General features: G+C 38.7%; 1 protein-coding gene across 1 annotated transcript; it reads right to left on the bottom strand.

The window, feature by feature from the left end:
* Positions 1 to 1,443: 1,443 nt before the first annotated feature.
* alpk2 (alpha-kinase 2) lies at positions 1,444 to 24,648 on the bottom strand. The gene is made up of 12 exons (XM_017715844.1): positions 24,603 to 24,648; positions 21,704 to 21,825; positions 17,769 to 20,538; positions 11,436 to 12,978; positions 11,007 to 11,163; positions 8,060 to 8,190; positions 7,274 to 7,312; positions 6,116 to 6,414; positions 4,206 to 4,294; positions 3,753 to 3,970; positions 2,835 to 2,883; positions 1,444 to 2,016 (listed from the first exon to the last, which is right to left on the bottom strand). The coding sequence occupies exons 2-12, from the start codon at positions 21,793 to 21,795 to the stop codon at positions 1,815 to 1,817; spliced, it is 5,589 nt and encodes a 1,862-aa protein (XP_017571333.1). The 5' UTR covers positions 21,796 to 21,825; positions 24,603 to 24,648; the 3' UTR covers positions 1,444 to 1,814.
* Between the last annotated feature and the right edge of the window lie 1,251 nt (positions 24,649 to 25,899).

Raw genomic sequence — 25,899 nt, 5'->3', positions numbered from 1 at the left:
GCCAATTCAGGTGTGTCATAATGGAATAACCCAAATACACAACTTGCATATTAATTTTAGAGTAGGGTACCAAATACTTTATAGTAGCTACTGAATACATACAGAATAACTCAAGATCAGTAAGTGAATAATAGATTTAATAGGTTAATGCCACTTTTTAACTGCTGGGGAGGGGCGGTACTTTCAGATGAAAATGCTGCATCACAGTACATTTGCAACTGCTCTCAAATGAACTAAAAAGAAAAGATAAAACAAAAATTCAAGTATTGTAAAAAAGAAAAAGTTTGGGAAATTACTAGGTAGGCATTACAAAATATGTACACCTTCTAATAAAAGATGAATATATATGAATGATAAAATATATAAACAATAAGGAGAACCTTCCTTTTACAGTACAAATGTTAAATTCTTCTTCTGCATAATGTACAATAAGTAAGGATATTTTTAAATCATGTCACATGTTCCAGTCATCAAAATAATATATGATCATACACTATATTGCCAAAAGTATTCACTCACCCATCCAAATCATTGAATTCAGATGTTCCAATCACTTCCATGGCCACAGGTGTATAAAACTAAGCACCCAGGCCTGCAGACTGCTTCTACAGACATTAGTGAAAGAATGGGTCGCTCTCAGGAGCTCAGTGAATTCCAGCGTGGTACCGTGATCGGACGCCGCCTGTGCAAGAAGTCCAGTTGTGAAATTTCCTCACTACTAAATATTCCAGTCAACTGTCAGTGGTATTATAACAAAGTAGAAGTGATTGGGAACGACAGCAACTCGGCCACGAAGTGGTCAGCCACGTAAAATGACAGAGCGGGGTCAGCAGATGCTGAGGCACATAGTGCACAGAGGTCACCAACTTTCTGCAGAGTCCATTGCTACTGACCTTTAAGGCGGTTTGGGGATGGCCCCGTCCTGTTCCAGAATGTCTGCGCACCAGTGCACAAATTAAGGTCCATAAAGACATGGATGAGTGAGTTTGGTGTCGAAGAACATGACTGGCCTGCACAGAGTCCTGACCTCAACCCAACAGAACACCTTTGGGATGAATTAGAGCAGAGACTGTGAGCCAGGCCTTCTCGTCCAACATCAGTGTCTGACCTCACAAATGCGCTTCTGGAAGAATGGTCAAAAATTCCCATAAACACACTCCTAAATCCTGTGGAAAGCATTCCAAGAAGAGTTGAAGCTGCAAAGGGTGGGCCAACATCATATTAAACCCTCTGGATTAAGAATGGCATCTCATTCAAGTTCATATGTGTGTGAAGGCAAATACTTTTGGCAATACAGTGTACTGCATGATCGGTCTGAAGTTACATTTAAGTTCTGATCAGGTTTTTCCAGGATAACTAATATTTACTGTCATATTGTCAGTACAAAACACTTTATGCGCATATCACAAGAGTACACATATAAACAATGAGAAGCTTCTTTAGTTTTTTTTTTTTTTTAAATAACAGCTTACTACATGTCAGAAGCCAAAATAAACATGAACATAACATGCAGGATGTCTAACTGATGCAATAAATTACACCACATTACAAAAATCATTGTTCAGACTGTGTCTGATGACACCCTACTAGACAGGTACACCACCAAAACATATATTCACACCTCAGAGACCCAAAAATTGGGCATACACAGCTAACAATGACCTACTAAATCCTTTGCAAGTGAAACATGGTGATCACAGTGGTTACACCTCAGAATTGTGTCCTGAAGCTTTCTGCATCACAACACCTCCATCACTTCCTCAAGGTAATGCCCCACTTACCCATAATGCCCTGCCTTCAGGGCTTCAGTCTAATCATGATTTGCCCTTTAGAACTGGGCCAAAGGTCTTTTTCTTGGGCACAGGTTGTGCTTTGGGCTTTGGCGGGGCCACCGTTCGTTTGGGTTTGGGCTGTAAGGACGGAAGACCCAGCAGCTCACAAAACCTGTTACACTGGTGCAGAGCCTTGAACTGGTCGATGAAAGATGTGGCACAGTTCCCTTTAAATCCTTTATAGCTGGACACATAAAAGAGGAGATTTTATTAATAACGGTTTTCCCTCCACATCTTCAGTGCCAGATGTTGCTAATATTTTACACTACTGTGCAAAAGACACAGACCACCATACATTTAGTTAATTTTCAGAGCAGAAAACTATGAAATATATTCAACAGAAAATTACACAGAAGACTCAACAACTTTTTTTCAGTATTTAGTGTGTCCACTCTTGGCCTTTGTCAGAGCTTACATTCGTTTCTGGACACTTAATTCCAGTTTTTCGAAGGAATCTGCAGGAATATTATTCCACATCTCCAAAGTTCAGACTTATAAGTTGGTTGCATTTTCTGCTTCTCATAAAAAAAAAGAAGATTTCAAACGCATTCAGTGATTTTGAGGTCTGGACTCAGTATGTGGTCAGTCTACTGCAACTTCTTTGTCAGCTTCTTTGACAGCTATACATCCTTTCAGACCCATAAGGATGGACAGAAACACCTGTGGATGTTTTCAGATCTAAGCTTGATTTTCTCCTCTCTCTCAAAGATGAAAGTTTTAAGTGCTGTTTATCGGACAGTTCTGGTGGTCTAGCAGGTCTTGCACAGGAGTACCACTTTTGGAAACTCATTTTTTTCACTTATTTTGCTTTGATTTTTTCTTTGCTTGTGCAAGTGGATTATCTTATATCTAATTTCTTCAAAAATAATGAAATAACCTGAAAAATCAATTGAAAAAAAAACTGAAAAATAAATAAATGAAGGGTGATCTTGACTTTTGTGCAGTATTGAATGTAGTAATAACAGCTTTATTATTACTATTATTATGATTTAATGTACTCACCCTTTCCTGCAGGTAGCGATACCAACATCTGTCAGTTTCATACCAACACCTACAAAGAAATAAAGACAATAATGTGTTTAAACAGTTTAAACATGAGCCTTGCATTGCTCTTGGAGATTTGCCCCACAGAGTTCACCTCCACGCCTAAAACACCTGATCTCACAAATTATGGCCTTTAGTAGCATCTCAATATCAGAGCCAAGTGTTTTGAAACTAAACTGTGCAGGGTGGTGCAGTGCACAGCCATTATGCAGTCATTCCATGAGTTATATGTCCAAAAGTTTGTGGACACCTGCTCATCCAGTGTTTCTTGTAAAATCAAGGGTCTTAACAGAGAGCATGTCCACCCCTTTGCGGCATTAACAACACCCACTCTTTTGGGAAGCATTACAACAGATGTTGGAACATTACTGTGAGGATTTGATAGAGAATTACTGAGGTCAGGTGCTGATGTTGGATGATCAGTTCTGAATCACTTCAGCTCTTCCCAAAGGTATTGGATGGAGCTCCATCACTCCAGAAAATACAGTTTGTTGTTACACAGGACAATTGTGTGGGGGTATACCCCTCTAGCTGACACTTGGCAATAGGCATGATGACCTTATTGGTCTTTGCAATACTGATATCACAGAAGGCCATAAAAATCCTCTAATACAAACTTTTTATCTTGTGGAATGTTAGTGTGGGACAGAACAAAATACACATAAATATAATGACTAGGTTAAAATAGACTGTTGTTCAACCTGAAAAAGTATGTTGTAATATCTGTTTAGCTATTTTTATTTAAATCAAGTTTGCAAAGCACAACTGTTCAGACGAACAAGCTTCTTACAGTGTAATGGACCTGATTCAACTCATCAGCCTAATTCCCTCACCCTCAGTACTGAATGTAGGAGGCAGGGCTGTAACTGATCTTACCCTGCATATCAGTGACCAGAAGGTTCCCATCTGTCTGAGCATACACCCAATGCTGGAATGCACAGCACTTTTGACCTGCCTCAGAGTCTCTCCGCATCAGATTAATCTCCTTCCCATCCTTCACTGAATACTTCACAAAGTCTCCAATAAGCTCCTCCTCCAGAGTGGCGTATGGGATATCATTGGATGGCCGGTGGACCAAGTAGATCGGGATGATCCTGGAAAGTACACACAGTGACTTTTCTGTTAGAAAGTAAAGGGTTCTAAATGGTTCCTGGTCTTGATGTACTTCAAGTAAAGACTTAGTATTGAACATTTACACCTAACACTTAAGGCTGCGATCTTTAATAAGCTTATATAAGCACAGAAAATAGTCACAGTTAATACAGTAAAAGCACAAATTCTAATTATTTTGTGCGGCTCCAAAAGTTAGAAAAGCATCATTGCACTCACTCTGGGACTTCTCCAAATGACTCTGCAGATTTGGTTGCATTTGTGTAGGCCTTGATGTATTCTCTGGCCATGTTCTGCACATGACACTCCTAAAGAAAAACACAATAAAAAAAAGATTCTTCAGCAACTATATACACACACACACACACACATCTTCTAAGCCGCTTCTCCCTCTGTGTCGCGGGGGGAGCTGGAGCCTATCCCAGCTGACATCGGGCGGAAAGCAGTAACTACATAATGTAGCGGAATTATATAACAGCTATAACGTATCAATTATATAAGGTAGTCAGTAATATAATTTAACTGGATAGATAAATATTTAACCAAGATTGCCTAAATTTAACTAAACTATATTCTATTAGTATTGCCAAGGGACAACTGCTACAACAGGAGATGACCAGGAAAAGGAGAAAATCACTGAAAGACAGCAGTTTTCAACATCACACATAGTTTTGCAGATGTGCAAAGACATAACAGTTGGCTTGTATTCATATAAAATACACTATATGGGGAAAAGTCTTGGGACACCTACACATCGCACCTAAAGGAACTTTTATGAAACTCCATTTTAAATCCATAGGCATTAATATGGAGGTACAATGACCTCATCTGGATTAAGCGGTTAAAGATAATAATGATGATGACAATATGGAGTTGGTTCCCCCTTTACAGCTATAGCAGCTTCTTCTTTTAAGCTTTCTTCTATGAAGCTTTCTACAACATGTTGGAATGTGTCTGTACGAAATTTTGTCCATTCATCCAGAGGAGTATTTGTGAGGTCAGACACTGATGTTTGACAAGAGGGCTGAAAAGGTTTGATGGAGTTGAGGTAAGGGCTCTGTGTGGGCCAGTCAAGATTTTCCACATGTCTCGGTCTGCTGAAGCATTAATATTTCCCTTCACTGGAACTAATGGTTCTAGGCCAACCCCTGAAAAACAACCCCATATCATTATCCCTCCTCCACCAAACCTTACAGTTGCCACAATGCAGTCAGGCAGGTAATGTTCTGGCATTTACCAAACCCAGACTCGTCCATCTGACTGACAGATACATGTCAAAGCGTGATTCATTGCTTGACAGCATGCGTTTACACTGTTCCAGAGTTCAGTGGCAGTATGTTTACACCCCTCCACTAAGATTAAGATATCCTTATTAGTCCCGCAACAGGAACTTTCACCTCCGCATTTAACCCATCCGTGAAGTGAAAAACCACATGCACACTAGTGATCACACTTGCCTGGAGCAGTGGTCAGCCCTAGCAGCGCCTGGGAAGCAATTGGGGTCAGGAGCCTTGCTCAAGGATAGCTCAGTCATGTACTGTCAGCTCAGGGGATTGAACCGATGACCTTCCAGTCACAAATTTGCTAACCTCCAGTCCATGACTGCCAATCAGTATTGTGCTTGGTGATGTAGTGCTTGCGTGCAGCTGCTTGGCCATGGATACCCATACTATGAAGCTCCCAGCACACAGTTTTTGTGCTGATGTTAATGCCAGATGAGGTTTGAACTTTGTCAGATGAAGTTTGAACTTTTTAAAATTTTGTCCATATAGTGTATATGTGATTGCCACCATTTGATCCATTCAACATACAGTGTTCTGAATACAATGCTTTAATTTTGCAGTGGTATAATCAGGAGTCAGAGACAGTGAGATGGGTGCACACCACTTAGAAATACACATAGTAAGGACAGCTCAGAGACAGTCTTATCCTAATTTTGGCAATAATAAACAATAATGAACAAATTGTGCTGCTATAATTACAGTCTGGAAAGAAAATCTGGGTGTCACTGAATTACATCTGCATTATTTTATGTATGGAGAATTCCCATACAATCCCCATGTTGATGTGAAAGTAAGTAAATTAAAACCAAATTTCTCCAGATCTGATAGGATAGATTTGAGTCTCACCTCCACAGCCAGGTTATAGTTTTTCTCAATGAGTTCTTCATTATTGTTGGTCCCATAGCTGATGGCATTGTGGACTTTAAGCACACAGGGGTGTCCAGGGTTGAAGACAGGCAGCATGCCGGCCCGCAGAGTGGTCCTGAAGGCCTTACGGTGCATTCCCTCCCCAAAGTGGGCCTTTTCTGTCACAATGCTGGCAGACTGGTTCTCCCCAAAGTACTGATCTGTCAGGATGTCACCCCTAAAGAGCAGCGGAGCACACTGCACATCCTCCACTTCCCCATCCACCTCCCTGCGCTCAGCTGAGACACAGAGAAAGAAAACAGTTCGTTTTAATTCAAATCCACACCAGCGGTCCCAAGGATTCTCAGCAAGATTATGATCAGAGTCATTATTCAAAAAGTATAAATAGTTCCTACACCAATGTAGTCAATCAGCCAAAAAATGGTTGGTGTCGAAACCTTTTAGTTCATGATATACTGTTATCTATAAAAATATAAAAATGTATGTCAGACAGCTATAACATTACTAGCAGCTATGCTAATGGCACTGTATAATAAAGACCCAAACTTCCTTGCTTTGTTCAAGTTTGATAGAGGCTAAGCTGAAAACAGGCTGTTTTGAATTAAATGTTTTTGTGATGTCATGAAAAACCATTTAAATATGTCCACCTATTTATCTTACAGCAGTTTAGCTCCACCCAGTCACATAGAAGTTATAAAGAGTGTTTTAGCCCAGAGCGGGTAGCCAGTCAGAACAGATGTCATTTTCATGTATTAGTCTTAAAAGGCAGATCAACAAAAACAGCCTGTTTATAAAAGAGATGTTGAAAAATGGTAATGTAAAAGTAAATCATGACTGTTTTGGTACATAACACAAACGTTATGAGTGGACCACATGGGACAAATATATAAGAGTTGGATAGACTTAAAATCTGAATTTTGCCTGTTCTTTTCTAGATACCAGCATCTCATACAGTGTCAGAAACCACATAAGCAAGTCTATTTGAGATTACTCAACAACTCAACATAATTTGAGGCAAGGCCTGGTAAACGTCTTAAACTACATAGAACATACCAAAATGTAAATGTAAAACTGAAATAATTCATATAGTTTTCATTTAGGTTTACTCTATGACTCTAAAATGAAATGATGGCCCACCTGGTGTGTCATGGCTGGGGATGACAAGTTCCATGAGCACTGAGACAAGGACAAACAAGGAGAGACAGATGACACATTCAATTAATTTATAAAGTCCCCTCTACAGTCTGATGGCTCCTCATATCTGATCTTGGATTAGTTGGTTCTGTCTAATTTACAGAATGCAGGCTCTGGTGAATAATCCCACATCAGAAGTGATATGTATCAGATTGCATCTGAGAGCAAAAGTGCCAATTTGAGGATAGTTTTTGCCCCTTATGAATGGATTGTATGATCTATATTTGAATTCATCAGAAAATTGAAAACATAATTCATCCCAGATCACTACCCACTGCACCACCATGCAGCCCATTAATAGTACAATACTGATAAATCAGAAAAAATGTTTTTTCTGGGTACTATTTGCCTTGCAACACTGCATGTACCTTGTCACAATGAATATATTTACAAATACATTTTAGCCCAAAACCTTTTTTGTAAAACTTTAAACAATGTCTCAGGCATCAGGCATTTTCATGTGTATTTAATGTAATTACTTTGTGTGAGGCAGCTCTGAGGGGTATTCGAACATCTGGTTCTTGTCACCACCGAGATTAACAATTTTGACTCTCCTGAATAGAACTTTTTATGTTATTCCTGCATCAAACCACTCTAAATGACTTGGCTTCAATTTTTGAATTTTGCATAAATGTTCAAAATTCACTGGAAGTCTATATCTAACAGGAGAAAAAACACATCACATCCACCACTTGAGAACCACAACTGTAGACTGACCCCAGATCTTACCTTCAGATGTGAGATGGAAGTCTGAAGTGGACACTGAGCCAAGCCTGCTGGTCAGATTACAGCAGTACATGCCCAAGTCCTTACTGCAGGCCTTCACAATGGACAGAGTGACACGGCTCTCATCGCCCGCTCTACGGAGAGAGATGAGGAGAACTCTGTTATAAATGCTTATGACATGCAAATAAAGTGCACACTTAAAAATTATGGTTCTTTATGGGTTCTTCAATAAAGAAGATGGTTCTATATAGAACCATGAATATTCAAAGCATGGGTTCTTTGCATCATGAAAGAGTTCTTCAGATTGACATAAAAATTGCTGTATATGATCCTGTATAGAAGCTTTTTGAAAAGGGTTCTATAGCACCAAAAAGGGTTCTTCTGTTGTACCAAGCCTGACATCATAACGATAGAAGAACCCTTTTTTAATCTATAAAAGCCTTTTCAAAAAGGTGCTATGCATAACCATCTACAGCATTTTATACATCAATCTGAAGAACCCTTTCTTGATGCAAAGAACCATTTAATGGAAAGGGTTTCTTGAGTGTTCATGGTTCCATGAATAACCCTTAAGGGACCATCTTTTTTAAGTGTGTACATATAAGATCACCCCTGGTAGATAAAATAATCCTTTATTAGAAGCTCAATCTACCTTGTTGACATTCATCTTTGGTCAATTTCTGACCACAGAACTGCTAGTGACCAGAAGCACCACTGAGCGTGATATACCAGTGAAACATCATGTCACTACCATCTCAGTGTCTCTGCTGTGCTGAGTATGGTCTATTAGATCAGCTCTCTACACCAGGCTCTGTGGTCAGAAACAGGTCAATGACGAAGTGCTAGAGCATGTCTAACACTGAACATCAACCACTGTAGAACTGTAAGATGGAGCTATAAGGGAAAAGTTTCTAATAAAAGTGAACAGTCAGTACACTAAGAAATGTCCTTGGATGAATCCCTTTATAGCTTAAGCCTATATGAGAATGAAGTCCAAAGTCCAAAATCCAGATGAATGCTACCATAACTTTAGATCCTAAGTAGGTTACCACCAACACATTTCACCCAAAGTCAGTATTACATATGAGTGCAGAATTGATCCAGTTTTTTTTTTTTTTTTTTAACAGAAGTCCATAGAGCTCACGTCTGAGCTGTACTGAGAAGCTGGACGATCTGAATCACGCAGTTATGTAAAACATGAACACAGCTCCCACTCTAAGTCATGGCTGAATCACCACTGAACTGATGTTCAGTCAGACTCCTGCCGACAGTGAGAGCAATACTGAAAAATCAGAGCACAGCTCCATCAAGTGGTTAAAAACATATGTTTCTGGCAAGGCAGTAAAAGGCAATCCACAGAAAAGGTGGGCTCATCAACATGGTGTGGATACATATTAGGGCTTATACAATATAATTTGTGTTTATCAGTATTGGAATATTGGCCATTGCAAATACCAGTACTGCAAGTTCGATATGAGTGTTTCTCTTGACGTTTCAGTATCAAACTGTTGATGTAATCCAAAAAAAAAGGTAGGCCAATTTTTAACCATGTCACATTATTGATTCATGAATGTATTAATCTAATACATTCTAATGTATACATCTAATACAAAGAGTATCACAATTGCAATATACAACATTAAAATTGCTGTTTACATATTGACTGATTTAATGGTGGATATTTGCTGCTGCACTGTTAAAAACTGCTGCAGTGATTGCTGGTTAGGACTTTAGTATTTCAGAGTTGTAGTATCAGATTACACTTTATTTCATTACATTGTGCTTGCTCATGGTGTTTATGGCATACAGCCATTCAGCAGGTCATAAAAGCCTGGGTGGTAAAGAGCTGGCTATTGTGGCAGTTTATCTGTTATCAGTGACAAGGCCACACTTTACAGGCAAACTGCCCGGTGACACTTTATTTTGAGTGGTCCTTTTTATATGAAAAGAACACTCACCAGACTTTTAGTAAAATGTCAAACACATATGAGGGTTAGGATTTTGGGTTTTGGGTTGAGGTTAAGGTCAGGGTTAGAATTAGGGCCAAGGTGAGGGCTAGATGTTGGGTAAGGTCGGGTACGTTAGGTTTTGCATAATGGAAGTAACATTAACAATACATCCACTTAATGTGCATCCTGTATCAACAGCACATCTACAAGATATTTAATTCAATGCATTTACATGCTTCACTGCTGCCACTGATGCTGCTGATGTGTTACTGACAATCTATTAAGATTTTATTAATCATTTACAAAGGACCACTCTAGATACAGTGTTACCAAATGCCCAACTGAAATAACTAAGTGTGGGGTCTAATCGGTAAAGTGCTGTATAATTATTTTGGCTTTAGCTAATTTAAACTGAATTTACAAACAGGTTCTAGATATTAAACTGATAAAGAACATGATAAAGTGTTATAATTAAGCAGTACAGTAAACCAAAAACAACTCCAAGTATCTGGTAAATGATACGACATGAAATGATGACACAAATTACAACGCTAGTTTTTTAAGTACATGATTAAGAGACAGAAAACTATAATAAGATACTTTCTTCTACAGCCCAGATTCAGTTTCATTTAGGTAATATTCAGGTAATAGGCAGGTAATAGACAGGTAATAGACACGTATCTACTATGTAAGATTTCCATTTTATTCATTTACAGTCTTTTATATCATATAAATACTCAGTACTTTTTTACCCAAAATAGTTGCATGGTACTGTGGAGTTAATGCTTAGTACCTGTTGGGCAGTGTAATTTAGGTAGCCTGCCTTGGAACTTAATATCATAACACCTAAAATAATAGTAATAGTAGAGTTTATACCACAAATACAAATAAAAATGTGGTGTTTATTTTCACAAAGTTAGTGTTGCTTTTAAATGTTTGACCAGTAGTGTAGCTCTTTTGATAATCATGATCAGAACTTGATAACAGGTTAACATTCTTACCCCCTCTTCTTCTCAGACAGGACCTTTCCCTCTTTGGTCCAGGTAATGGAGGTTTCTGCTGCTAATGGGCTGAACTGGCACCACAGAGAAATGCTCTGAGGGTCATCAGGCACTGGATCTGCCTGGATCTCAGCTACCACATGGACTACTGCAACAACTGCACAACACAGTGTTTATTTTGTTAATATAAACAACCATTTGCTGATCCTATTTTGCTTCAGTGCACAGCTATATGTTTATAAATTATTGTTAAAAGCACATTTTAAAACTCTTTATTCCCAAGTTAAGGCTCTCATTGTGCACATTTGCAAAGAACACTGGTAAGATCTAAATAGTTTTCTATTTAATATGTTTGAATTATTGTAAACCTACATCTAAAACATGATCAATTATAAAACAACCCCAAACTTTTGACAGGCAATTTTGTACCTTCTTTAGGTGTCTGAATCTTCTGTTTGACAACGTCACTGTACGCTCTCTTAAAGCCCACCTCCTCCTCTTTCTTTTGCCGGAATATTGTGGGTAACTGCGGTCTCGCTCTTATCGGGACAGCTTCGCTTTTCTCCCCAGAGATGCGTCTACGTTTGATGAGGTCATCATCCAGCACACTGGGGAGGCCTGTGCTTTGGGATGCTTGGCCGCATGAGGTTATTCCTGCATTGGCTTTGATTGCTTCTGTTCCTTTGCACTTCATTGCGCTGTCATTGACGGGGCTGCCTGTGCTGAGAGTGTTTAATGTAGATATTAGAGGCAGTGCTGGTTTCTCCTTCACTTTCCCTGGTTTCGGTGCTGGCTTTGCCGCCGCACCTTCACATGTGGCCTTTGTGGCCTTGGGCCTCGCTCCATTCTCTACTTCAGCCAGGGGTTCACTCTCTGGCTTGGCCATTCCATGCTTCTTCTTCTTCTTCCCCTGAGGTTTAGGCATGATCTTCTCTGTTATAACAATGGTCTCAATTACAGTGACTGTCCCGGGCTCAGAGGAGAGAGCCTCAGAGGAGAGAGACTCATTTGCAACATGGCCTTCTGGCTGAACTTTCTCTTGCTTCTTGGTTGCAGTCCCAAGCTGTTGGCCGGTTATTTTTTCCTTGTGTTTGGAGCGTGTTTTCCCCTCAGAGGATGTCTTTGGGGTTTTGTGCGGCATCTCAGTGTCTTTTATATGTGGGTGCTCTTCACAGTTATGTTGTTTCGGAAAGGAAGGCGCTCTCTGATCACAGCTCACATCACTCACCTCCTTAATAAAGTTCACATCATCCAAGTCTAGAGTTACATACGCGACACGCTTTTCCTCAGAGACTATAAATCGCTGGCCAGTGAGTAAGATTAGCTTGGAAAGTTCATGGCTGATGTCACCAGCATTTTGTATTTCAGTTTGGGTTTCTTGAGAGGAAGACTCCTCTGAGTCTCCAAAACCTGAAGAACTCTGCTTACTGCTTTTCTCGGAGCATGTACAAAACTGGTCATCTGAGAGTTCCTGACCACTTGTAACTTTTCCAATGATCTTCGTTGGTAAACAACCTTTAATCTCATCGATATTCCCTGTGAGAGATGGTTTTATGGATGTCTTTGGACTGGGTTGACCCGCTTTTAAATCAAATGGATGATGGAATGATGTTCCAATGCTGACTGGTGCAAATGGCATAATAAACTCAGGATCTTCAAATCTACTCTGTCCCTGGGATGTTTCTGGATCCTGTGTGTAGAAGCATGCATGTGACCAACTCTCTTCAGTGTGGGGGGTCTCCACACCTTTTGCTCGTGTCAGGCATTCTCGTTCGGAAGGCACATGTCTGTCCAGATGAGGAGCATGTGTGTCAAGACAAGGGCCACATGCACATCCAACCACAGGATCCTTGTTGCTGAGGTAACTCGAGAACTTCAAGGGACTGGAATTCCTCACACTTTCCTCCTCGAAGTCTGCTGAAAGCTGGAACGTTCTGTCTTCTGCCACTTCCTGGATTCCGTCACTGTCCAGCTAGAGGAAAAAAACATTCCTAAAGGTCAGAAGGTATTCAAAGGTCATTCATAAATGGTACAAACATCGTATACTATTTAGGTTGCAACTTGTTTAGGAAAACTGGAGGCAGGCCAACAGGTATCAATCAAACATTCATATGATCTCTTTTAACCCTTTAAAAGGCAATTCCACTGAATTTCTACATAAAGAAACTGTTCAGATGTAAACATTGTAATTCATTCACAGTGGTTTAATCTGAAATGAAATCAGAGTCAGAATTGTTCACAGTGGTGGTGATAATAGCATCTGAAGAAAGCTCTCTATACTGCCTGATGCCTGAGACACTTGATTATCTGTATATCACTCCTGTTGGAAGATTTCCTCCATTTCCATCTCCATTTTTGTCATTTTTCAGTTTTTTATTTGAAAATACCTGTTGGCCTTAACATTGTCTGCAAATTTGAAATAAATTTGAAACTTGAAAAAAATGATGTGGAAAAAATTGTGGTTCCATTGACTTAAAATAAAATTTAAGTTTACATTAGTAAAGTAAAGCATGTTTTTTCTTTTTCTGAAAAGTTACTATTTCAGACATTTGAGGTTTTGATTTGACAACAGCGATATGTGGATCTTAGTAATGCAAAATAGTCCCCAAAGAAAATGTGACATTTCAGAAAACTCAGAAAACACGTGTAGGTTCACTGGTCATTTTGGACAGTGAATAAAATGACCATATTTGTGTTGTAGACATTGTGTGTTCCTCTCACCACTACTGAAAACAGTTTGAGTCCGTATGCTTTTTTTTACAGTTAACCATTCCATATCTCAACGATTGTATCTCAAGGTTGATGAAATGAAAAGAGGAGCTCTTCCGTTAATCTACTTTCTCCATTAATAATATGACGTCTCAGTGCTCATTGCACTTATTTTGATATGTAAAGAACATGTAACAGCATTTATCTTGTGTTACAAACCACCTTTTGAGCAAATAAACAAATTAATAGATTAATTAAATTTCACACTTCTGTTGCCTTTTGTTCTTACTCCTTCCAGAGTAAGGTTCAGAGGATCCAGCAATAAAGGTAGCACAGATCTTCTTTTCTCCAGTGATAGAAAACATGTTAGAACACCAAAAACTCTGTCACATGCTGATCCATTTTACTATGACCACTGTGGACATGCATGCATCATAATTAGCAGATTTTAAGGAGACGCTGTCAACATCTCTGAATATATCTCCAGCAAGACGTGAGGTTAAACCCATTTGGATACATACCTTTCTCTAATCATTCCATTCTCCTGATCCTAAAAGCACCATGCTTTCATGCTGGGGTCAGCGAGGCACATACAGCTGGCAAAGGAGCAGTTTGTTACTATTATAAGGATCACAGGAGCTACAGAACGCATTATAGCCAATGACAGAGCTCTAACTGGCTCTAGGCTCGGAGGGATTGGTGTGAGGAGACAGAGAGGTGTGAGAGGGCATGGAGTCGTGTTTCATTTCTCAGCTGTGCTGTATCGCTCACTCTGACACCCCGAGGTGTGTAGAGTAGCCTGAGCCTGCACTCGAGCATAAGAACTGTAACCTAAATGAAATAATAACTCAAACTGACATAAAAGTATCCTAGCAAGAAAAAACACAACCTGAGCATCAGATCAGAACACCTGCAGTTACAGAACTAAAGCGAAACTGTAGACCAAGTGTCTATCAGCTTAGCACTTGTAGTTTGTTTTTAAGGATACTTTTGGTCTAAAACTAAATATGTAACATTTTGGACCTGAAAATCAGTCAAAAATAAATTTCTTTCCTTATAAATAGGCACAAGTTTGAAACAAATTGTCATATAAATAATTCTGATTCAATAATAATTTATTGTTCATTCATTTAATTGTAGTGAAGATTGAAATATTAAAAACTAGACCAAAATATAAACTGATACTTCTCAAACAAGAAGCCATGATATTGTGAAGAAATGAAATGTTATTATAAATATAATACATTTTGACTGTATCTATTTACAGTCTATTTACGATTGTGTCTCAAGGTTGATGAAGTAAAAAAAGCAGCTTTTTCAGTTAATCTACTTTCTCCATTAATTATAATTGTATCTTTTTACAGTCATTTCTGCAATAAATTATTATGAATGTCTATTTGATCAGTGAGATTTGGTCACTGTTTTTGAAATATGAGGCATTCTGAATATTAATTTTATTAGAATTTCATTCTCAGTGCTATACAGCTTTCTCAATTATTTTAGAATCATCTACAGAGCCGCTCACTATCAATGTACTCAATTCTTACAGAGTATTTGAATCTTATAATATCAGCATCATATAGAATCATTCTGTACATTTAAATGCAACAACTTTGGTTTTCTATTATTGAAAACAGTGATTTTTGAAGAGGAGGTAGCTCAAGTAGAAGTAAAAGTAGTTTCATACTCAAGAACAAATCTTAATGTACTTTAAGTACAAAGTTAATGTACTTGACTAATGTATTATCTAGCACTGCTCACATTCTCTTCACTTTCACACGCTCATCACTTCTTCTTCCTCCTGCTGCTCTCTGGTTTGTACTGTTATCGTCTGGTGGCCTCTATAATTAGCCTCTATTTCTGTTTATCTGTTTTTTCCCGCCCCCTCTCTCGCTCTCTCTGTCTGTCTATCTCTCTCTGTCTCTCTAGCTCTCTCTTTCTCTCTCCCTCTCTCTGTCTGTCTCTCTCTCTCTCTCTCACTCTCTCTCTCAACCTCACGTTTCTTCAGCAGTCGCTGTCACGCTCCTGTATGTGTGTCTGTGTGTGTGCCGACTTCTGCATGAAAGTGAAAGACAGACTGAAGCCAGGAGGGTGTGTGTGTGTGTGTGTTTCTTATCAGAAAGAAAGAAAAAGAAAGTAAAGAAAGAAAGAAAGAAGCAAAATAGAGAAAAATATAATGAAGGAAAGTGAAAGAAAAAAGCAAAAAAAGAAGGAGAAAGAAAGAAAGAATATATGAAAAAAGTGGAAAAAGAAAGAAAGAACATAAGAAAAATGAAAAAGTAAAAAAAAAAGAAAGAATGTGAGAAAGAATGAAAGAAAGCAAAACCAAGAAAAAAAGTAGTGAAAGAAAGTAAATTCAAGTAAAAAAACAAAAACAAAGAAAAATATATAAATAAATGTGTGCCTGTATGTGTTTGGATGACATCTGTATTTGTTTATTGTAAATAAGTAATACACAGCAGAGAGAGGCTGAAGGTGAGAAAGGAGAAAGCAGAGTGATAAGGGAGAGAAGAAGACAGGCAGAGAGAAACACAGAGAGAGAGATACAGATACAGCAGCTGACACGTAGCGAGAGAGAATCCTCTGCGTGGTATGACTGTATCGCCGACCCATAGCTCAGGTATCATGGTAAGTTATGAGGGCAGAGATTAAAGTGTGCAGAGTGGCACAGCTAGGAAATGTTAAAGGTGATGAACAACTCAGAGTCACCTTCTGTCCTCACAACAGATGCGAGTGCAGCATGGCAGCATGGATAATCAAAGCAAAATGAGTCAGTATCTCATTGTCTCAGTGTCTGAGTCATAAAATGGAATTACAGGGTGATTTTGCGGGGATTACAGTCTGTTACAAGGCCCTCAATCACTTAATGACTAGTGAACACCATAGATCACAGCTGAACATATACATAAAATGAAGCTTAAGACTCTCTTGCAGTGCTCCTTTTGTCATTGGGGTGGGACCCTCAAGGGTACATCTCAGTACCTTTAGTCAGGGAACATAATTGTACCATGATCCATTGAAATGATATTTTCTTAGTTGTACTGACTCCACACACCCCGTCGCGTCTCCAGGCTTTTTATTTTACTATGAACAGGTACAATTATATACTTTTTACCTGGGAATAATACATATTTGTATCTAAGTTTTCACCTTATTTAACGTACACAATTGAACCTTAACACCACTGTTATACCTTCGAGGGAACATGTACATTGCTTATACCTTGCTGATTGAAAGCTGCACCTGCACAGAACCTTTATTTTTAACAGTGTTAAAAATAACAGAGATAAAACAAGGACCCTAACATGCTTTCTGCCTGCTGCTTGTCATACAGAAAAATTACCATAGATTACTGAAATCATGGACCAAGAACTACATATGTGGCTGCATATTTCATGTCTACAGCTACCGATAAAAAGAAAACTTGCTCAAGCATGCACTGCTGGTTTGTTTATGCAATGAGTGAATATTGCCACGGGTTGATAATGAAAAAGTGTCTAAATTACATTTATGTATTAATTCTTGCATTTTTATAGAATTTAAACAAAACAGTTCAACCCTGTTGAGAAATTAGAGATTCGTTTTGGTCACAGCAATCATGTACACAGGTCAAAAATTCAAAAGCAACATTATTTTGCAAATACAATAGCTTGAAATTTTTAAGGACAGAATTATGTTTTTAATATAAAAATGTGTCACTGAATATCTGAATATTTGTTTTACTCCAGGCAATTATCAACTTAATTACAAAATATTTTTGAAACTTCAAAAAAATCATTGCTTGCTTCCACACTTTTGGCCTGATTGTACCTCTATTCATTAGAAATGCATTAGAAATTAATGAAGATTTGAAACCTTGGACAATGTTCATATTTGGCTTAACAAATCTATTTACAGACACAATATGAGTTAGACATCTGTTCATGTTTTGCAAGAATGAAAACGGCATTGTTATTAATATCAGTTACCAAACTATTGCCTTGCTGCAAATGTTAACTTACTGTTATTGTATGAGGACAATAGAGTGAACACAGCTAAAGAATCTTCGCTTACCTTAGTTCCAGAGATACGCTGGTTTGTGAGCTTTCCAGCTGTAAAATCTTTCATAGGCATCACAGGTGCCATTGTAACATCTTGCACATGTGATCCCAGATTTTGCATACAGTCTCCAGATGGGTTCACAGTCTCTACCTCCATTTTCCTCTCTACCTGAGTGTCCACAGACTCTCCTGGTAAATCCTGAGTCCTGACATGGAGATGCATGTCTTTTTCTGCCAGCTGTAGGAGTGTTTCCTCATCCCTTGGCACTCTTCGGCGCTGGGCATCTACTTCTGCTTCTGTGGAGCTTGTAGGTAGACACATTTGCCCAGTGGTGGAGCAGCTTTCTGGGCTATCCTTCTGCTGCTCTGTGGTGTCCTGGACAGCCATGCAAGGTTGGGGCTGGGAGTCAAGAGGGTTGCTACTACTTGTCGCAGTGGCAGCGAGTGGACGATCTTCCGCAAAGACACTTACAGTCTGGAACCAGTCTGAGAAAGCACTAGCCCAGCTGTCTGAAGATGACCACCTCTCAACAGGTGGGAGTTCCCAATCACCAAGTTGACCAATCACAGCTCCCCTACCCTGAGAGGAAGCCAAGGACTTTGTGATGTTTGGAGACACTCTGCAGGGACTAGGGATTGGAGAATGCCCCCACTCATCATAGATAGACTCCTTGTCCTCTTCAATTGTAAGAAACTGGCAAGCATCCATCCATAACTCGTTAGAAAGATCATCCTCCATTCCTCTGCAGCTTGATTCCTGAACAGCGGCAGGTGTGGAACAAATATCCAAAAGTCGAAGGTCTGTCCCAGCTTCCTCGCTAATCTGAGGGATTTCTATCGATGTGTTCAGGAAGCCGGGAAACAGGAGATGTGTGTCAGAGTTATTTTCAGCCGTGTTATCCACCACTTGGTCATTCCTGCTAAAAGCCTTTGGTTCCAGCTGGTGGAGCAACAGTGCTGGACTTCTGTCTAGCACAGGATCTCCTAGCAGACAAGATTCTGACACCACCATGTCCAGACTGGACTCTGTAACAAGATTCTGTGTTGTTTGAGTCAAGACATTCTCCAACAAATTAGCAGCTGAGTCAGCCAAGCTGTCTCCTTGCATGGCATTTGGATTAGCAATGGCTTGATCAAAGATCAACGCTCTGCGTTGTCCATCCAGATTATTGTCATTGAGTTCAATTGAACTAGGTTGGGTAACTGGCGGTCTTAGGACTGGAGAGGCACATACAGTGTCGGGTTTGTTCAGTTCCACTACAAGTTTGTACAGAGGCTCCTGTATCACTGGAACCTCAGGCACAGGGTTTGTATCGTTTGTCTCTGCTAAAATGTCTTTCATTCCATAATCACAGTTATGATCAGTCTTAGTTGCAATGTCACTTACAGTCTCTCCAAAAATATAACTTTTTTCAGAGCCAATATTGCATACAGTTTCAGTATGGGCCTCCTCTATGATGTTAGAGTTATGGAGAGTCTCATCTGTTGTACCACTCGCTTTATAGTTAGTCTGACTAATAATCTCTCCTAAAATGTCATCTGTTTCAGAATCAGTGTTAGGAATATGTTCCCCTGCAGTTTTACTTGTTATTGATGCTGCGTGAGACTCATGTGTGATAGAAGTGATGCAAGAAAACATTTCCTCACCTACTTCAGGGTCAGAGTTAAAAGTAGACCCCTTTGTAGAGTCATTTATTTCAGATTCAGTATGACAGGCAGTCTCCTGTGTAATACCACTTATTTCATGGTTGGCATTACATACAGTCTCCCCAACTATTCCACTTACTTCTTTGTCAGCGTGTATGACATCAGTACTCTCTGTATCAGTGTTACACACAGTCTCCCCCTGGTCTACACTGTCAACCCCTGTCATTACATCCTGAACATCCTCAGTCTCAAAGTAAGAGTCTGGCATGTCGCCTACTGTGCTATACTCTCTGTTTAGATGTCCTGATGATGACTGGTCTACAGTTAGCATGTACTCTTTTTTGTTTGAGATTGCATTTTCACCAGATTGGCTGTTTTCAAGAACTTTATTCTCTTGATAATTCAGATCAAGGCAATTCTGTTCAGAGTTCTGTGTCATAGTCTCAGCAGCAGCATCATGATGCTCAGGTATCATTGGCAAACCAGTCAATATTGTTTTTGACAAACTTTGACTCTCTGATATACCAGTAGACCCACAATCACATATCACATCATCTTGAGACACAGCGTTCTCAGGTATTGCAGTTTCCATAATTCCTTTGGGACCAGTTATGCTTTCTGATACATCACAAGGATCACTGTACAGGTTAGTTGGAGGCTGCGATGTCACTGTGATAACTTCATCCTTTGAACCTTCCTGACTTGCTTGGGTAAAAAATCTTGAATTACTGGCACAATCTTTCCCAACCTGTGCCACATCAGCTAGGTCAAGATTCCCAACGTTTACCTCATCTCCTTCTGCTATATTCAATCTATTTGTCATCATAGAAAAAGTCTGAACAGGGGGTTGAACTAAGACTAAATCTAAGACATTTCCTCTTTCCGTCTCCTCTTGTATGTCAGTGGTCTGAATCTCTGCAATATTGTCCAAGTTTGGAATCAGCATTGTGGCTGAAATATTGTGGAGAGTTTGAGTTTGTTGGTCCAGGGCATGGCTGGTCTCCTCATGCACAGATGTTTCTGCAACTAGGGGAGGCTGGATGGTACACGTGTCTGAGGATAATAGGTCATCTGGCATGCCCTTGTTGACCTGATCTGCTGTCATCTCCTCTCTACTGCTTGCAGGGCAGCCGTCGCTGGAAAGAAAAAGAGTGGGAGGTGATGGAAGGCAGGCTAATTAGATACATGTAAAACTGAAATGTAAAACTAGCAGAGAAGAGTTTTAAGATATTTCTATTCTGTTTTTATTAACATGTAGTTTACGCAATAATTTAAATCATTGATCAAAAATTATCTCTTTAATTAGTTAGCAGTTTGATGCTTATACATGTTTTAAATGTGTCTACTTCTATAATACAGTAAAAAAACATTTTATTGTGTTACCCAATTTTTTCTCCAATTTACTCATTCCCAGCTCCACCCACTTGCTAGGTCTTCTATCACAAAATACTACCACGCTGGGATCCTGCGAACACACCCATGTGGGTCCAGTGTGGGGTCACTGTGGGCTAAAAGTTGGGCCCACTGCAGGCTGCCTGTAGTGGGGCCCCAGTCAGTCAAGAAATCAGGGCCACATATGGGCCCCAGTGATAGGACCCCAAGGTGTGGGCCACCAGCATATAGCCATAACACAGGTGGCTCTGGTTTCACAACAGATTGGAGTTCCACTACAAGCAGCCCACTTTAAGCCTTCATATTATGGTTTAGCATTGATGATATAGCCAACTTGATGGTTGCCCCACTCAAGAGTCCACTTGACATCTTTCCCTTGTTTATCTTTTTCACAGCTAAATATTTTGTAATGAGCATCATGCATTGTTTAAAACGTTTTAAGTTTTAACTTTGTTTATTCCTCAAATTAATGGGCAGATAATGGATAGATTAAATTACTAAAACATTCAGTAATGACAGTCTTAGTGTTTTTACAGTGCACTGTAATTGGTAAGTGAGGACCTGGCTTTGTCTTATTTTGGCTTTACAATACAAACCTCAAGGTTAGAATTGAAGCCATTAGTTATAGCTGGATTTGGTAATACAGTTGGTACTGCCTAAGTACACAAGTACTACCCGTTTTCAGGAAATGTTAGCATAAGCAAACACATTGGACATGATGCACACCAATGTTTTTGTCAGTTGAGTCAGTTCATCTGTTTATGAATGGTTAGTAATCACTTTAAGGCCTAGGAAAGACTACTGACCACTGCACAGCAACAGAGACATATAGTGTCAGTTTGTTTTCTAGTAGCAGTTTAACTTTATTAGCACTGCTACAGCAACACCATACAGCAGACTAGTCTTTACCCAGCTACTCTGACAGGCTTTAGTATTATTGTCCATTTTCCATTTGTGAAGATGTATTCCTCCTCTAGGCTTGTCTCTGAGGTACCATGCATTTTTACACTTTGCACAGACTTCGGTTTGACCTGTAACAAGAATGCAGCGTAAATACAGCACCGCCACAGAGAAGTGGTGGTATTTTGTAAAATTTTGACCACATTGCACCTCTAATCAAAATGGACCTTATTTACCTTGTTACCTGGTTAGGAACATACCTGGTTCAGTTTAAATATGATTTACTAGGTCATATCACAAAAAAAAAATTCTCATTTTTACAAAAGCTTTGAATGAAGTGTTACAACTTTTTCTACCACCCCCACCTATGATCGAGCTCAGCTAGTTCAGGGACCCTCCCTGATACCGTGTTTGAGTCAGAAATATGTCATGGTATGGAAAGAAAAAGATGATTTCTGTTTCATTTCTGACTTTAACTGAGAATTTATAACCAAATTAGCAAACACACAGCGGCAGTTATAACAATACAAAACCCCAATATGTTGAATTCATTTGTAAACAATATACAACAAGATATTTCAGAATCAAAACACCAGCAATAATATGATGTGCCATTTGGGCATAAATGAACACATACATTCACTAGATTTCCTTCGGGATCAATAAAGTATCTATCTATCTATCTATCTATCTATCTATCTATCTATCTATCTATCTATCTATCTATCTATCTATCTATCTATCTATCTATCTATCTATCTATCTATCTAGATGTGAAAGTAGTGGGAGGAATTTTATATGTATGGCCAAAATTGAACCTTATAATGCAATACATACATAATTTCTATGGATATGACCTGCAGACTCTCTCTCTCTCTCTCTCTCTCTCTCTCTCTCTCTCTCTCTCTCACACACTCTCTCACACACACACACACACACACACAAATGGACTCAATCCCACTATCTCCCTCTAGCTGTCATGATGCTGATAGATCTGTCTGTTTCTCCTCAGGAAAGCTATCACAAGCCTTTCCAACTGACCCCTCTCCATCTCATCTCATCCTTCATTCCTAATCCAAATGACCTGGGGTCAGATTTCCCTCACAACAATTTTACACTGACCACAATGAGAGTTATAAATTGATACTTCACAGCTATAACATCAGAGACATGAAGTAGATCATCATTACAACACAGAACCATGGATGTAATATCAGCTGGATGTATCATAACATTGCTCTTTTTATTTGTATTTTTAGGAGGCTGTGCTTTCTCCTATCTAATTATTGATACATAAACAACAGCAAAAAGGAAGGCAGCTTCCATGGAGTCAGTGCCAGAGTAAACATACAGCACTAGGATTCAAACAGATAGATAAAAAAGTTCCACATGTATAACCCAAATGTATATGGTGTATATGTGTGTTTATATGTGTGCTTAATATAATAAGTGTGACTATATGTATGTAAATTACAATATGCTATATGATCACATCTACATTAAAATAACTGAATATGCAATCTTTCTTTTTTCTTTTTTTCATGTATTCTTTACTGGCATGATTTAATTTGGTTTAAGCTAAACTTAAATTATCAAATAGACATAAAATTTACACACATATTTCCACATAATATGAAGGACTAATTCTTATGACTCATCTTTAGAGTGACTCAGTAAAAAATTCTTAATATGACTCTATTGTTTGATGGGCCATTTTCATCACTTTACAGTGAGATAATATATTATTATTATTACCATTGAAAGGTTTAATAATGAAGGAGAGAGTTTAAATAAACCAGTAAAACACTTTCATTCCATCATTTGGTGGCCATTATTAAGCTTTTTTTCTGGCATGACACAATGTGTAGATGACGCATGTGTCTATACAGGTCCACTTCCTTCAGAAAAGCATTTTTCATTCATCAAAAATGGGATTTGCTGGAGGGTGAATTTTTGTGACATTCAGTATTATTTAAATAAATTGTGTATTATGAGAAATTGCTTAAATATGATTGTTAACCACAAGCAACATTGTGCAACAGTGGAATGGATATTACCAGTAGCAGGTGGAATGTCATTTAAGCAGCCAGCTGAGTAAACACTGTGATTATTGTTTGTTTTTTTATTATTTTGAAGTTTTCTAGAAAATCTTAAATATTGTATGTGTATAAGTAAATAACTTATTTATTTATTTTGTTTATTTTAGAGTGTTTGTAATCTGTTTGTTGTGTACAGATTTTTTTAGCATCTAAAGATCAACAAATTGTGTATTTACTCTGTTTTGTTCCAAATATTTAGATTAACATATTCTGCACAGCATATGGACTCGTTCCATAATGTTGCCTCAAGGCAACGTATACCCAAAGGACCCCCACACAAAATAATAATAAAAAAAAACAACAGTTTCTCATCCTAATAATCAGGTCCCTTTTATGCCAAATGTAAAGCAAACTTTAAAAAATTAGCTCTCATAATGAATAAAGCCAATGGGCTTAAATACATTTTCACACAAATATGCCTTTTAACACTTATCATATTCAACATTTCACATCAACACACACTGTACAGAAAAGACATGATCACATACTCTATATAAATTGCCCTGTTTGAGTTAAAAGCCCACTCTGTGGTAAAGAAAATGACTTTCAGGCCTTAAGTGACCCTTCAATACACCCTATTTTCAGTAACAATAGCCTTTTGCCTTTAATGACATCCAGTTACATGTCAAAGGCATAAAATCTTATGAGCTTGAAAAAATGGTCACTCCTGCCAGAACAAACACATCTCTAGAGACGCTTCATCCAAACCGCTGAGTCAGATGCTTGCTAGGCCTTCCTGCCAAACAACAGGCAGTCTGTTTTAGCTCTGCAGCTCCTCAAGCGAACAAGCACAAAAGCAGCTTACGTACCTTCCTTACATGCGAGTAGGTGATTAAACTGTTGAGGTGCAATGGAGGAACATGTTAACCTAAAGCTGGGGGACCTCACGGTCAGGGAGCTATTTTTAATCCCTGTCCCCCTAACTACAAAATCAGTTACCTGATAGCGGGGACATGTGCTGTGCCTGGGCACTTTACACCCCTCAGCTATATTTGCCTTTCGCTCATCACGATTGACAAACATCTATGAGGAAGATCATGGGAGCTTGTTTTCGTGGAAACATTTTAATCTGATGGCCCACTGTGGATAATAAATGCTCATCTTGTCTTTTACCTATGTTTAATGAAATATTTGACCATAACTTTGCTGACCTCTAACTTTAGCCACAACCAAAGGCCTAAATCTAAACTTAAACATCACTCTAACTCTAAACCCTAACTTAAAATTCATCCTAAGCCTCATATATAAGCCTAATGCTACCTTAGCCTCAAGCTGAAATCTAAACCTAATCCTAAACCCTAAATCTAACGCTCACCCTATATGTAACACTCACTCTAACTATAACCCTAAAATCTAAAACTAACATTCACTCTAGTCCTGAAACCTAAAACAAATAATCTACCCCCAACATTAAAACCTAAGATCTAACAATGTCCATAAAACTAAAACCTAAAAATAAAACTAAGTTTAGTTTTATAAGTTTTATAAGTTTATAAGTTAACACTCACTCTAATCCTAAAACCTAAACACTCAATCTAGCCCTAAAACCTAAAACTAACACTCACTTTAACCCTAAAACCAAAAACCAGCACTCTGTCTAACCCTAAAACTACCACTCACTCTAACCCCAAAACCTAAAACTAAGTCTAGCCAAAAAAAACTAAAACTAATACTCACTCTAACCCTAAAACCTAAAATTTACACTCAACCTAGTCCTGACCTTAAAACCTACATCCAGCAAAACTAAATCCTAAACCTAACACTCACTCTAAACTAAAACCTTAACCTCCAGCTAAGTGTTGTAACAGTCTATGCTTGATTATTATGCCTGTAGCCCTCTTTCCTGTTAAAGTTTGAAGTTCTTTAAGTTGTGTAAGTTATGAAAGTAAGTTATGAAATGTACTAGACTCTGATAATAGATTATTCTAACCTTAACCTCAACCATAAACATACACCTACACCTAACAACAACTCTAAACCTCACACTCACTGTAACATACGTCATTAAAGTGTTTCTCTCTGTTGTTCACGTTGTTCACTGTGCTGAGGGGAAATGAAGTCAACGAGGGCTTGTTATAAACAGCAATGAATAGCTGAGGTGCATGG

The sequence above is a fragment of the Pygocentrus nattereri genome, chromosome 16 (genome assembly GCF_015220715.1).
Source record: "Pygocentrus nattereri isolate fPygNat1 chromosome 16, fPygNat1.pri, whole genome shotgun sequence".
NCBI classification, from domain to species: Eukaryota; Metazoa; Chordata; class Actinopteri; order Characiformes; family Serrasalmidae; genus Pygocentrus; species Pygocentrus nattereri.
Note: the sequence above shows the minus strand (reverse complement) of the source record. Positions and strands in the feature narration are given on the sequence as shown.